This window comes from Glandiceps talaboti, chromosome 14 (assembly GCF_964340395.1).
Source record: "Glandiceps talaboti chromosome 14, keGlaTala1.1, whole genome shotgun sequence".
NCBI classification, from domain to species: domain Eukaryota; kingdom Metazoa; phylum Hemichordata; class Enteropneusta; family Spengelidae; genus Glandiceps; species Glandiceps talaboti.
The window spans coordinates 14,966,290-14,982,471 of NC_135562.1; the positions used below are offsets into that span (position 1 = coordinate 14,966,290).

General features: G+C 36.8%; 1 protein-coding gene across 1 annotated transcript; it reads left to right on the plus strand.

Annotated features, from left to right (window-relative positions):
• Positions 1–693: 693 nt before the first annotated feature.
• On the plus strand, positions 694–6,015 carry LOC144445547 (PITH domain-containing protein 1-like). The gene is made up of 6 exons (XM_078135146.1): positions 694–911; positions 2,234–2,277; positions 3,492–3,569; positions 4,038–4,142; positions 4,824–4,932; positions 5,541–6,015. The coding sequence occupies exons 1-6, from the start codon at positions 702–704 to the stop codon at positions 5,640–5,642; spliced, it is 648 nt and encodes a 215-aa protein (XP_077991272.1). The 5' UTR covers positions 694–701; the 3' UTR covers positions 5,643–6,015.
• Positions 6,016–16,182: the final 10,167 nt, after the last annotated feature.

The following is a 16,182-nucleotide window of genomic DNA, read 5'->3' on the forward strand; positions in this document are numbered from 1 at the left end:
GAACGTTGAGCAAGATGAATAATTTCCCAGAGACACTTGCGCTGACGTACGTGAGGAGCTGTGATTCAATTTACGGTAGAACTTGAAAAGTTCCGAATTCGAGAGTTTTGGTAATCCGCAATGGGACTCTTGCAGTCAAGACGAGTTAAACCTACTAAATAATAAATTTATTGCCGATATTTGACCACTGGGCGATTTTATTCCTTAGTTACCGGTGTTTTGGCAAGCCCGTTGGCTCTTTGCATGATGGAGAATGGAGGGACAATTTGTCAGAATCGAGTCCCGGATTACGTATGCAAGCAGGACTAATGTGTAACTTACACTGCATTTCCAAATTATGGCCAATGTGGATACACTCAGCTAGAATGTAGTTTTGATTTTTCGATGAGCTTCAAAAAACGAATTTTCAAAAATCTATATCAACATCCAAAAACCAACTTCGAAATTACATGTATTTCTAAATGAACGTATTTATGGTTTGAAATTACGTCAAAAAACGAATCATATCATCATAATTAAAGTGATAGCTATAGCTACGGATTTTGCATTCCCTTCACAGAAGGAATTCAGTTTATAGCTCCTCTCATAGCTTAGCGCCTAAGCCACGTTGACAGCATGCAGCAATGTTATTACAGGTACCGTTTTACGGTATGCCGCAAAACAGTAATTTCTGCATTGGGCAATGAGTATCGGATATTGACATGGCGGGTCACGGAGGACATGGACACCATCACGGCCACGGGGGAGGGTGTGGGGAGGATCATGACCATGATGATGACCCAGAGAGGGGTATACAGTATAGCTTGTACCAGAAAATCGATCTGAATAATGTTGAATGCCTGAACGAGGAGAGAGACGGGTCTGGCAAAGATGTCTTCAAACCATGGGAGATGAGATTGAATAAGGAAAAGGTTAGTCCATGGCCATGGTTTAATCGTGCTTGCAGACGGAGTAGGTGGGAACTAAATTCTGATATTGCCCCGTTCTGAATGGAAGAAGAAATGGGACAATTTCAGAATCGAGTCCCAACTTACTCCGTCTGCAAGCTAGTCTCTAAAAAACGTGTTAGTCCTGTTCGCATATCGCTTGGTGTAGTCCAGCCTACAGACGTTGCACAGGTCTAAATTACTGACATAACCCTCGGGCAATTATCAGAATCGAGTCACGAATTACTCCATGTGCAAGCAAGTAGGACTATGTTTGGTGCAGATGATCGTATTCGTAGTGCACTTGCGTACTAGTATACCATGACTAGCTTATCTGCAAAAAGGAGTGGAAAGGGTATGACAGGAGCAAAGTTTATCCCCCCCCCCCAACCACCACCACACACACACATAGTATAGTATGATAGAATGCATGATACATTTATAGTAGCAGGATTCGTGTGATGTTTTTCTTAGAAAAAAAAAAAAAACATTCTAAAAATTACCATATGTGCCTGTGTACAGACATCCCTATCCCCAACATTAGTATTTCCACATTTCTGACCAAGCAAGTGAGGTCGATGATTGCCAGCACTGGAGTTACAGTGCATGTTGTGGGCTGTGTTTATTCTGTCGGGGTGGAGACTTGTAACACTCAGTCTCACCTATAGAATATAATCTTCAGAATCTTTATTGCATCATAGTATATACCAAATGCAATGACCCATACACTAATCCATGTTATGTATAGAGTGTTTCAAGACCAAACATTCACATGTAGTGTTGACCATTCCAGACTGCAAACAGGAAATACAATGCCCTCGCTCAAATTGCGGGTATCATCACCTCATAGCACTGTTTCTTAAAACCATTGTCCCTTGGTATTATGTAGAAGTGTAAATCGGGATGTTTTTTCATATTGTTCAGACATCGAGGAAAGCAGCAGTGCTCTATGATTAACCAAGTAACCAATACCATGTATACCCCCAAGGTACACACAGACAGGAAGTAGAGGGAAACCATGGCAAATTTTGGAAAGACCTATTGCTAACCTTATACATGTACACATGTATGTAGGTCATTGAGATCTTGCTTACATTGTGTACATCCGTTGTGTCACTGAAGAATATTTTGTATGGAAATCATTACAGTTTGTGTTTGCCTTTGATAATGTGTGTTGATTAGATTATTAAATGATAGCTATATTCAACTGCAAATCTCAAAAACCAAAGTCCAAAGAGTACAAGTGACAACTCAGACAACTACCATAACAATTATACATGAGATAAATATTATATGTTTACTTTCAGTATGTAGAAAGTGATGCAGATGAAGAATTACTGTTTAACATACCGTGAGTAAAATAATTGCATTTCCAATATTTGTAATGCACCTCCTATAGATATCGTCTGTATACAGAGCTGATTGAGTGTAACCTGTATACAGAGCTGATTGAGTGTAGCCTGTATACAGAGGTGATTGAGTGGTGCAGCCTGTATACAGAACTGATTGATTGACTGATTGACTGTAATCTGTGTGCAGAACTGATTGACTGTAGCCTGTATACAGAGCTGATTGAGTGTAGCCTGTATACAGAGCTGATTGACTGTAGCCTGTATACAGAGCTGATTGACTGTAGCCTGTATACAGAGGTGATTGAGTGTAGCCTGTATACAGAGCTGATTGAGTGTAGCCTGTATATAGACCTGTTTGACTGTAATCTGTGTGCAGAGCTGATTGATTGTAACCTGTATACAGAGCTGATTGATTGTAACCTGTATACAGAGCTGATTGATTGTAGCCTGTATATAGACCTGATTGAGTGTAGCTTGTGTACAGAGCTGATTGACTATTGAATTGTCTGTTACAATCAAGAAAAAAAATGGAGGGTCAGCAATACAAAATCTTGAACTAGAGGTCAAAGTGATATGAAAAACAATTTGAATTCAATATGGCCGCTCAATACTGTGTTAATGGGAAAATTAAAACTTGGCAATTTCCTTGAAAACAAGACATGGCCCCCCTAATTTTTTTAATTATTTTAAAGGGACTAGAAGCAAACATGGAGAGACTTTAAGAACCTTGAATTTTTAGTGAAATTTGTCTCTGACATCCATTCTACATTAGGGATGATTACACAATGTCACAAAAGGTCACTAAATGAATTTTCGGTTTTTTTAGGACAAATCACCTCCCCCATCACATTCACAAGTGTGACATCATTTATATATTATGTAACTCATGATGAAAATTGTAATGTTCACATCACTACGATAAATGCAATTTAAAAAAACATAGTAAACACATTAAAATACTACCAGATACCCAGCACTGTACATTTGTATATCACATTAGAAGTAAATTTGAATCAATTTATCAACATCTCTGTAGAAAATACAGAAGCTGTTATCATTGAAGGTGTGAACGTTTTCAAATTTGGTTAGGAGTACGAAAATGAAGTTCAGCAATCGCATTGATGCATGACCCCCTCCCCCCTAAATGAATGAAGTTCGCTTATTGAGCTTGTGCGACATTGTGCAAACATCCCTACATCTCTTCTGTTTACAGATTTACTGGTAATGTCAAGTTGAAAGGTGTTATAGTCATAGGGGGTGAAGATGACTCACATCCATCACAGATGAAACTGTAAGTATGATAAAGTCACAAATCCTCAAAATAGTGTCTTTCATATGAATAACTTACCATTATTACATATATGCCAGAGATTATTTGCACTGTTACCAGGGTTACCGACTAATATTATGGTACTAGGTGAGGAAATCTATATGATATATACAAGATTTCTTCCTCTGTTTGTACTACTAACAATAGTAGTAATTATGATAAAATTTATGTAAAGAGGGTTAAAAATAACCCATCGTTGCAAACCACGGCCTGTTTTACGGCACCGTTCTTAGCGTACGTGCCGCCCCACTGGGCTTTTATTTTGAAGTGTAGCGGAAGAAATGAGATAACCTGTTTAGCTTAGAATGCTAGTTTTCCCCAGGACCCTCTAAAAAAACCAGTAGTATGAGTTTCATAAAGAAAACTGTACAATGTTGGACACCACACTGGGAAATAATCAGAAATTGTTGTGTTTTGTTTATTTTTTAGGTACAAAAATCGTTCAAAAATGACATTTGATGATACTGGCAGTGAACCTGATCAAGTGTTCGAAATGCACCCAGACAAGACTGGACAATTAGAGTATGCAACAAAGTAGGTCAAGGTCAACTAACTTAAAACTAGGTCAAAGTCAAAGTTGGTTAGTTTATGGTCAACAGGCTACATGTAGGCTAAGGTCAACAACTAAGTGGGAGTCAAGTTTAACTACCCAAATTTTAACAGCATGCCAAAATTGTGACATTGTAATATCAAAGATTGTAACAGGTACACCATGACAATGACAACTCTGGAATGCACCTATTTTTCTTATATATTTCTTGAAAATTCTTCAATTCTCTCCAAAGTTGGCCATATGAAAGTTTGTTTCTGGTACTTTTTCTTAATAAATGGGGTTCACACTCTTGTTGTCAAGGAAATCATCAATCTGTCAATCTGTTCAATTGTCAATGTGGCGGCCATATTGGATTCTAAAATAACTAAATTTTGACAACATTTTGACCTCTGTTTTAAAAATTTGTACGGTGACCTCTGATTTTTTTTACTGATTTTAACTGAGAATATGTTGGAGTTTTCTTGAACAAAGTTAGAGCAAAAGTTTAAAGACTTTATTTCTGAGGCACATTCTACTTTAAGTTTATTGCTCTCAGAATTATCTGTGTTTGGTTATCAGGTTGGATTTCTCTCAGATTTGCCCGACACGGAATCTCAATAACTGACCTTACAAAACAAAAACCATTCTGAATTCTGATAAGTAATTATGTTTTTATTCTTCAGAATAACAAAATTTTCCAGTGTTCATCATCTCTCAATTTATTTTACTAAAAATTTTGGTGCTGACACAACGACTGTGTTTTATATCGGTCTGAGAGGAGACTTTACAGAGGTAAGTATGTAAATATAAACAAACAAACAAACCTTGACAGACTTCTATTGTAGCTGCTTCTTTTGTTAAAACTGCACTAGCGGTAACCGGAATGATTTTTGGAACTGTTTTGTTAGATTTGATAAGTTACTCATAATATCGTACACCCTGTAGAGTATTGAATCACTGGTGGGTAAACATATTTGTGTAGCTGTACACATAGTATGGTACAGTAAATCAAATTGATTTTTAGGTCCACACCCAAAACTCTTGTGTCGCCAACATGATCACAAATTCAACCAGTAACTGTACTATGTATAGATAATGTCAACCTCTAATTAGCATATACAATGTTCAATTATTGCACGATAACAATTTGCTATGAATGTATTGTATGATTACTAAAACTTGAGGATGGTAGAACACTTTTGAATCATGGTATGACATCTGCCAAGCATGGCAGCATAGATGGCGAGAACGGTGTTTGCATGGTGCTTTCTCTATAGTGGGGAGAACACTGCACAGAGTAACTGAAATTATTAAATAGCGCCCTCTGTGGTGAAACACTTCAAAAATCGTTGACATTTGTTTGCTCTCTATTGATTTCTTCTCATTTTTTTTCATACCAGGCACAGAGACAACCAGTGATGATATGTAATTATGAACTTGCTCCTAATCCTGCTGACCATAAGACGAATTTAATGGACCAAGCAAGATTTGAAGTTCAGTAGACATTAACAGAGACTGCACAAAAAATATTATAGCGCCCTCTACGACTAGGTTGAATTGTACATTCAAAGATCTATTTGTCGAGATCTTTTTGGACATAATATGATGGCAGATTTCTTTTTGGGTTCAAGTGATGTGAATGTAACTTGAAATGTTTATCTGTAATATTCTAAATGCTGATGAAATGGCAGGCGTGCGACTTGTTTGTATAGCATGTAACATTGTAAGCTTTGGTCAGCTTTGAGGGAAAAGTCGTTATAGCGCCCTCTACGACAAGTATCAATTTGATGACAGATCTGATTGACAATTACTAGTAATTTGCATTGACATTTTTTTGCAAATACAATGTATATTTCCTTGCATTTTACTTTTTAAATTTTGCTTGTAGATATGTTAACAGTTCAATTTTTCTGATCGGATGAATAATCTGTGAACAAATTCATTGAGTGTACTGTGTATACTTTGCTTGATGTCCATATGTAAATAATTGTCTGGAATTACCCAGAAGTTTCTCTGATTAGTATGTTTGGATAGTCCTTATTTGCATATCTGACTTTTCTGATCAAATCACAACTTAAATATTACTGGAGAAAAGTGTAACAGTACTAAAGCCTTATGATGCTATCTCATTTCCATTGATTCGTATGACTGTCTATGAATCTAGATCTGTCTCTATCTAGCTATCAATCTACCTTCCAACTGAATAATTGTGTGTGTGTGTATGTATGTATGTATGTATGTATTTATGTATGTATGTATGTATGTATGTATGTATGTATGTATGCATGTATGTATGCATGTATGTACATACGTACGTGTATGTATGTATGTACGTACATACGTACGTATGTATGTATGTATGTGTGTGTATGTATGTATGTACATGTATGTATGTATGTACATGTAAATATGTATGTATGTATGTATGTACATGTATGTATGTATGTATGTATGTATGTATGTATGTATGTACATATATGTATGTGTGTAGGCATGCATGTGTATGTATGTATGTATGTATGTATGTATGTACATGTATGTATGTATGTATGTATGTATGTATGTAGGCATGCATGTGTATGTACAATGTATCTATAATTATAATATATGTTGACTCATTATTCTGTTATTGTTTCTCCAATTATACAGTGTCACTATAGTCTGGTATATGTGGCATAACAATTCTACACTTTACATAAGTCATTGTTTACCACGTGTTTCCTATGATGTCCTGCAATTCTTTGACGATTTCATTTTTTTTATTGAAAGATTTTAAATCTTTCGATCTTTTTGATATGTTTTATACTTGGCTCGTTCTACAGCTCCATAGCAATCTCTTGTAACTTCCACTCACAATATTAGGAGACCAGCGACTCCCTTATCACCGGGTAGGTTAGATTTCAATGATAACGTGTCCATTTGAAGGGTAAAAAAAATCATCCAAAAAAAATGTATCTGTACACAGAGCGGAAATGATACCAGCGAATTGAAGCAATTCGGGAAAACTCAATCAGGTAGATGAAACTGCGCAAAAGATAAGTGAATTCTGATTAGAAATGTTAGCGTACGGAAATTGATTTCTTGTTCGCCATCTACAAGTAAATACGATACGTTTGAGTTAATGGACCTATAATTGATGCAAAGATATGAAGGTTTATTAAAAGGCATATCAAATGCCCTCTGTCGGAAATTAGATACCAAAGTACTTGACTTGGACAGTGTAGCAGCTTAGCGCGAGGCGCTTCAATAGCGCCCTCAACGATACATATTAGAGTTGTTAGTTCTGAACAGTGAAAGTGGACTCGTCGGTTTTCTTGTCTTCGAGATAGTGTGTCTCCTCATAAGTCTGACAATGGTGCTCATACACAGTAATCAAAACTAGTTTTCTCTCCTTATTTTCAACTTCTCTATGTTATTTGTAGAATAACGGAAACGTGTATGATTGCCTAGTGGCACGAACTGTACATGTCGACTGGAAGAACGGATACATATTCCACGTCTGTTCTATTGATAAGAAACATATCACCATCTCCCAACTTGTTGACTATCGAGAGTGAATAATCTGTAGACTAACTGCAATAATTGTAGCATTATGGTTTTGTTTTTAATGAAAGCTTTTTAGCGTTCTATGGTTTGCACTCAAATACATGGTATACGATTGTAAATGCGCAGGTATACATGACAAACTCATATACGAGATGAGTGAAAGACGATACCATATGTAAATCTGCATCGCCGAAGTTGGGCGAATTTGATAATGATAATGTTAGTTTTTATATAACACTTTCCAACACTATGCTCAAAGCGCCTACAGTTTTTACGACTGGCACTGACCTATAGTGGCACAAATGCCCGTTATACTTCCACAACTCCCTGGGGAGCATACAATCCATTGCAGCCCTTATAAGTACACAGGATTAAAACATTCACATTGCAACCACTATCCTACCAGGTACCAATTTATACAGCTGGGTTGACTGAGGCACAGTCGTGGTTCAAATCTTGCCCAATGACTAACTATATTCAGAAACAAACGGCAGCGAAGGGGCTCGAACCTGCAACCTGTAGATTCAAAGCTTTCAAGTGATGGCCTTTGTAACCATTCAATCATCAAGACTCCATTCATTCATTCATTCATTCATTCATTCATTCATTCATTCATTCATTCATTCATTCATTCATTCATTCATTCATTCATTCATTATTTATCTATCTATCTATCTATCTATCTATCTATCTATCTATCTATCTATCTATCTATCTATCTATCTATCTATCTATCTATCTATCTATTTATATATTAATTTAGATAATTGACTTCAGTATCTTGCAGAACGTGCATCTTAGTGAGATCGTATATCGTACCAGTTTCATTTTCAATTTTTTTCCGGTGCCTCTAGTTTTGTCAGACGTCTCATTTTTGGTAGGTATGGCCATCAACTAAACTTGTGTGAGGTATTTGCATCGTACCTTCTTTTGAGTTTACACAGACAGTTGTAGAATTATTTCTGAGTGTAAACCCCCGAGCTGTAAAAAGCTCAAAAAAAAATAAAAATAAAAATAAAATAGCGCTGCAATTATTGCAGCTATCAGGACGTACTGTTTGTATACAAATACATAGATTTCAAGCCAGTATATTTCGTAAAATCAACAAATTTCAGATAGGTAATTCAGCTAATTACAATGATTGATCCATTACAGCGCTCTACAATTGGTGTTTGAATTGGTTCGACGAGCAAACACTAAAATAGTGAACATTTAAATTCGGAGGCCATATTGGATTCTAAAAATGACTAAATTTTGATATAATTTTGAACTTGTATGGTTACCCCTCACTTTTCTTCTTGATTTTACTGAGAATGGTTTGTAGTTTTCCTGAACAAAATAAAAGCAAAAATTTAAACATTTTATTTCCGAGGCACATTCTACGTTACTTTAACAAACATTCTGAAAAGCCAAGGCTTAGCACGCACCGCATGTCAATTTTCCCCCATAAATAGGCCATAGGTTTTACGACGATCGATGTTGCCGTAACATGGTATGATTCGCATTGTCCTTTTGCAAACAATAGACATATTGCTAGTATGTATTGTTGTATGATGGTTGAATTTAGAAGACCGTCGTCATTGGACTCAATAGACTAAGACTATATATGTTGAAAAAAAATCAGTCATATTTCTGATGTCGACAATTGCAATTTGAACCATTAGTGGCATTGCGCATGTAATAGTTTGCTAAGCTGATGGCCATTATCATGGTGAAAGTGCGAGTTGTGAATCAGATGTTTAATCAAAATGGAAATGAGTGGTGGTGGTATTGAATTCCGAAGATGATTCTGACCTTGACGTTGCTTATTGTCTGTCTGTCTGTCTGTCTGTCTGTCTGTCTGTCTGTCTGTCTGTCTGTCTGTCTGTCTGTATAAAGAATCGAAATATACCCCGTCAAAACAGTGAATAAGACACCAAGATCAGAATATATCGACATATAGTATGGTAATGCTTGTCTGATGATGAAAACAAAGCCTGGACGCTCAGAATTTTTCCAATTGAAAACGTAGACATTGTCTCGCTTCCACCAAACTCGATACACATATTTCAACCATGATTCTTTCTCAGCAAGTGATGAGGGACAAACACCGTCTGCTCTTTGAAAGGCTCTTAGAATAGGAAGACAACTACAGAAAGAAAAGTTGCAGGAAAACCTGTCGATTTGCTTGTAGATATGACAAGAGAGAAGTAACGTAGCAGAGATTTTTTTTTTCACTGGTTTGACTGTTTTCTACAAAGTGCTTTGAAACATTTACCCACTATAGCAAACGGTTTACAGTTTCATCTTTATCTATCTACGGAGACTGCAAACCCGGTTAACCAGCATTCTAGGTGCATATGTTTTCTTACTAGGAACTGAAAACTGGCCCATGAAACTGTATTCATTGCAACAATTCTTTCTCGGAATCAAGATTACCGGCGTTTTTCCTAACTTCAGTTTTCCTGAACTATATTGCCAATATGCGAATAATAATTGTAACAGGATCGCATGGCTATCATCATTGAACATGTACAGTTACAAATTGGAAAGCAATTTTCTGTGTTTCCATCGAGTGTAGCGTCTAACGTATCGACTTACATGTAACACAATGACGACATGCCATAAATGACACAGCATGTTCCATTGTAACACTGAACATTTATCAATGCTTTGAAAACGAAATTGGCCGAAACATTTGAAAGCTTTCAATCATAGAATCAAAATTTGGATATCAGTTGGATACACTCAGTGTCTGTCTGTCTGTCTGTCTGTCTGTCTGTCTGTCTGTCTGTCTGTCTGTCTGTCTGTCTGTCGGTCTGTGTCTGTCGGTTGGTCTGCCTGCCTGTCTCTTTCTTTCTTTCTTTCTTTCTTTCTTTCTTTCTTTCTTTCTTTCTTTCTTTCTTTCTTTCTTTCTTTCTGTCTCTCTCTTTCTGTCTCTGCCTCTCTTTCTGTCTTTCTGTCTGTCTCTGTCTGTCTCTGTCTATATCTGTCTGTCTATCTGTCTGTCTCTGTCTGTCTGTCTTTCTGTCTGTCTGTGTCTCTCTGTTTTTCTGTTTCTGTCTCTGTCTCCCTGTCCCTGTCACTCTGTCTCTCTCTGTGTGTGTCTCTCACTCTCTCTGTTTCTGTCTTCATGTCTCTCTGTCTGTCTGTCTGTCTGTCTGTCTCTGTCTGTCTCTCTATTTCTGTCTGTCTATCTCTCTCTCTCTCTCTCTCTCTCTCTCTCTCTCTCTCTCTCTCTCTCTCTCTCTCTCTCTCTCTCTCTCTCTCTCTCTCTCTCTGAGAACATTATTTTCTTAGAAAGACTGACAATTTATTCTACGACATTTATTGAATGGTGCTCTGCTTGACATTTACAAGTAAATATATATCAATCAAGGTAAACCATCTGGCGGCTGTCCAAGTTTATGGGGTTGATATAATTTAGGGCATTCAGCTCCACTATCCAGAATTCCCTGTCGTGACTATTCCTTTTATCTTAAAAACCACAGGATTAATTTGGATACTTGGACAATATACTTCTTCTAAAAAGAAACTGTGCATAATATCTGGTTGTTATCCTTTATATGCAATATCAAAACTAACCATTGTTGTGGTCTCATCTCGTGTTATGTCCGATGTCTCTCTGTGAAAGGGTATCCGTACTATGCCGGAGGTCAAAATATCAATGGGTTCGGAGTTAATTGGTATATCTCGGCTCAAATTACACCGATATTACATGGAGTTTAGGTCTATGAAGCCGACTTGTGACCGCAGGGAAAATTGAATACATATCGTACCGACTTTTGGGATGCGATAAAAGGTCTGTGACATTATTATGCGAGTCGTACACATTTTTATCAAAAGTCAAGTTGCAACCGAGGGACAAACGTAAATAAGCATACAGAACGATAACTTTTTATAGAGTAAAATGTGTGTCCTTTACATATTGTTTACATGCATTAATTTTATTCTGGTTTGATTCCATCTAAATATATCCTTATTGAAGAATAAATAGCGAAATCTTGTGAGTTTATAAGGTATCGATCGAACAATAGTCTGTGACTATTGACTACTCTTCCCGCTGAAAATGGTGTGACGAAAATTGACGTTTTTCAATAACTTTTTGGGTCATGTCAATATTATTTTAGACCTGGTTGATCAAAATTCGACCAATTTATGAAAGTTTTGTTTGAAAGTTATCTCATCAATCAAAATTGACGGACGACAAATACAGCCAGTGACTATACTTTCCCGCTCAAAATGATTTTAACAAAATTGTCATTTTTCAGTAACCTTTCCGGTCATTTCAACACTTTTTAGACCTATTCAATCGAAATATGACCAATGTATGTATCAATTTTGTTTGAAAGCTATCTTATCAATCGAACTTGAAGAACGACAAAATACTGAACTACTTTCCCGCGGAAAATGATTGACAAAAAATGTCGTTTACGAGTAACCTTTTGGGTCATTTCAACATTATTTTAGACCTAAAATGATCGAACAAACAAACAAACAAACAAACAAACAAACAAACAAACAAACAATTATTGTATTAAAAAGGAAATCATTAAATTTAATTCATCATATTTGTTCCATCGTGTAAACATAAACGTTTATCAGTGTCGGTGCTAAGGCACCAAAGCCTGGTTTAACATCATTGCCCTATATAGCTTATTTCTACCACTGCAAAGGAGAAATTGCCTGGGGAGAAATTGTCCCTCTTTTACCATAGAATGTGTGCATGACACGAGCTCTACACATAACCTTCAGTCAGATGGGTTATTTTGGTTCTGTTTAATGTTAGGGAGCCTTCAGTAATTAAATTGGAGATCAAGAGCAGTCCGTCGCATAAAATGACCCTCTCCAATTCCATTTACTAAAATTTGGCCATCCTACACGATCAATTTCTTTTCTCTGAAAATATTTGACAAAATTTGATAAATTACAGGTTTTTGGGTTAAAATGCGTTCAGAAATGAAAAAGGGGACCCGAGGTAAGACTCAATGGAAAACACTGCGCTTGGATCTAAATGACAGAGCTGAACGCCAACCCCCCCCCCCCCCCCCCCCCGTGATAGACGGGTGCTCTGCCGACATTGCCTGGAATAACGGTCAAAATCCAGTCAGATCTATGACATTATCCCCATGTCTTAAAAATTATACCCCCTCCCCTCCTTTGAGATCCACTCCTCACACCACAACTAACTGACAATTAACAATAACATTACACGGTTGTCAGGAGCGGTATCCTAATACATCCTAATCTTATGGAACAATGGTAGATAGTGGTAGCGGTGGGATACGACGGCAGATGTGGCCGATGGTGGGATATGATGCCAACATAGTAAAATGTGACCCTCCCCTGATTCCTTGTCGTGTCCGTGGGTATTAAAACGTAGGTATTTTATCTGTACATTAAATACGGTGCATCAAATTGATTTTTAGGTCCGCACCATAAAGTCAGCACCCCAAGATAATCATAATTTCAACCTGTTACCGTACTACTTACAGATAAAATAGACCTCTAATTAACATATGTAATGTCTAATTATTGACATTCTAACAATTTTCAGTGAATATATATATATATATATATATATATATATATATATATATATATATATATATATATATATATATATATGTGTGTGTGTGTGTGTGTGTGTGTGTGTGTGTGTGTGTGTGTATTGTTGGTTGTCATGACAAAAACTTGATACTTCAGTTACAGATAGTAGAATCGCGGTAGAATTCCTTGACTTTTATTTGAGACATCAATCTAGGAACGTTCATATTTTCTCTGCTTATCTTTGAGCTGATGGGAGGTGGAAATGTTGATATAATATAACTGAGGAGAGTACTTACAAATACGATTTATATAATATAAATACACGATGTTGAGCAATACCCCTCCCCCCCCCCCACACACACACACCGCCCCGCCCCCGACCCCTCCACACACCGTACAGTAAAAATGCTACATTCAGAAATCTTATTCATAAAAAAGTCGTAGGACTTGTGGTGCATTTATTCTTGAAGTCTCTAAACGTTATTGTTACATACAGACTTCTAAATATAGCAGGATTGTACATTCCAGTTGGATATTTTGATGTTTCAGATTAGCGCCACCTTGTGATGTAATAATGTACACAGCGGTATGTGGTTGTTGAATCTCAAGATGATTGCAATATAGTTTGGGATGATATGGTCATAGGTTGTCGTATTACTAAATGTTATTTATATCGTTGATTTGTTTTTTTTAAAATTTGTTTTAGTCATATGTTTTAGTGAGCAATCCCGAGAGAGAGAGAGAGAGAGAGAGAGAGAGAGAGAGAGAGAGAGAGAGAGAGAGAGAGAGAGAGAGAGAGAGAGAGAGGAAGGCGATTATCTCATTGCACACACAAAAGACCAAGTATCATGTTTGCAATCAGCTCACTGAGTTAACATTAATATGAGTGTACAGAACATAATTAAGCAAAAACTACTGACAGACAGACAGACAAACAGACAGACAGACAGACAGACAGACAGACAGACAGACAGACAGACAGACAGACAGACAGACAGACAGGAGAAGGGGGTGACATTATATTAAGCTTTGGTCGCCAGTAATGCAGTATATTACATACATATATAAGCAAGCGAGCAGAGCCATTGTTTGGTAAGAGAAACGTGCCCATATGTATGCAAGCACCATGTTGATATCAAAATGTAAAGGTATTCAAAATCAAATAGCCCTTGGTCAATGCCTTAAACTTCGACTATGAAACTAAACCTCGGGCGTTAATAAGGTTAATATACTTTATATCATTATAAATTACATACTAGGTAATTGCTTGAAGGCGATGTCACTATTTGGGAAATTTCTCTTCTGGCGATCGACATATTGGTTTTCTTGAATGGTAACATTTCACTATTATGTTTTCAAGAGTCTGGATATGATTGAAATGTTAGGTCGAGTTCAGATCATAAAATAGGGATGTGTTGTTTTTTTAAAGGTGTACTATTTTCAAATCTGAAATGATGTGCGTAATATAAGAATATAGTTCTAGAATATTATATACCGTGATATGGGATTATTACTCTTAAAGGCCACCGACCTGTTTGATACATTTTTTTTACAAACGTGAGCAAAATGTAAACGGTTACTGCATAGAGAGAAGATAAAGAAAAATAATATTTTATTTATTTACCAATGATCCAAAAGGCATTGCCTAATAACAGCAGGGTTCAGTTTTAGTGTAGCAGGAAACCGGACTACCCAGAGAAAACCTGCGTTATTATTCGGTAGCCTGAACGACACTCTTCTTACTTTCAGCGTGGTAAATTTAATCAAACCCTGAATGGGGTTCGAACCCTGACCACAGTGGTAAAAGGCAAGTGGTTTAACCACTCGGCCACCGACAACCCCTGTAGATATATCAATGAAAACATCTTTCTTAGCGTTAATGATTTGTACACTGCCAAGTTTGCTATAATTACTGATTCTTAGTCCATGACATGAATAAACTTTAATGTGTATATAGTAGATTGTCTATACGACAACTTCTCTAGGTATTTTTCTCTTAAATCATCATCATCATCATCATCATCATCATCATCATCATCATCATCATCATCATCATCATCATCATCGCAAAGCTCAATTTATCAATATCTTTTAAATATATCAACATCTCAAACTCTCGGAGACAACTTTAAGTTAAACCAACAGAGGAGATATCGTCGATCGTTTCTAACCTCCTGAACTCAGTAGCAGTGGTGGATGTCGGGTATTAACGATTTCAATCGCATGTCGCTGAATTCAAGGCGAGTTCAAAGCTTACATGCCCTTGGGAACGTACATCGCTTAATTAATCTTAGAGGGAACACATATCCTATGGCGTTTCCAGTCATATTTATGCGATAGAATGAGCGAAGATAGCAGTTAATTTGGCAGAAATAAACCGCTGAAAACGTCCAAGAACAAGCGCCGTATCCCTGGGCAACATGGTGGGCGCTAATAGAAAGATGGTCAATGAAACGTTTTCTCCTCACTGACTTGGATAAGGAACTGAAAAAAAATTAAAGCCCGGGGGCGAAAGACTGTCGATGGTTCTATAGATATATCCATATATACTCTAAATTACTATAAAACCGAAGGAGAATGATGAATCGTGTTGTTACTACGCTGTTGCTATTGGTTACGGCGACAGAGGTTCTAAACAAACCGGAGCGTTTATTTTCGCGTCGTTTATTAAGACCAATGTACAGGAAAATGAGGAAAAGAAAAATAAATTAAGAAGGATGTGCAAGGCACAAAGTGCTGGAAGGGATTGCCTGTTTCCTTTACCGGTTGAGACGTACGTGCTCGTAATGTCGTCAAACTTCAAGTATACGGCTAAATTCTGACTCAAAAGTCGAATTACCCATGCCGTGAGAAAGAACAAAAAAATGGACTAAAAAGATGTAAATGGGAGCATTTTTTGTTTTTCAAAAGTACTTCTGTATAAATACAATTGAAATCAATCGAGCCGCAAAAAAAATTAGTGAATTG

Excerpts from the sequence above, each read along its gene's own strand:
- LOC144445547 (XM_078135146.1), top strand. The coding sequence starts at position 702 with ATGGCGGGTCACGGAGGACATGGACACCATCACGGCCACGGGGGAGGG. Across the intron at positions 912-2,233 it reads TGAGATTGAATAAGGAAAAG|TATGTAGAAAGTGATGCAGA; the intron begins GTTAGTCCATGG and ends GTTTACTTTCAG. Across the intron at positions 4,143-4,823 it reads CAATTAGAGTATGCAACAAA|AATAACAAAATTTTCCAGTG; the intron begins GTAGGTCAAGGT and ends TTTATTCTTCAG.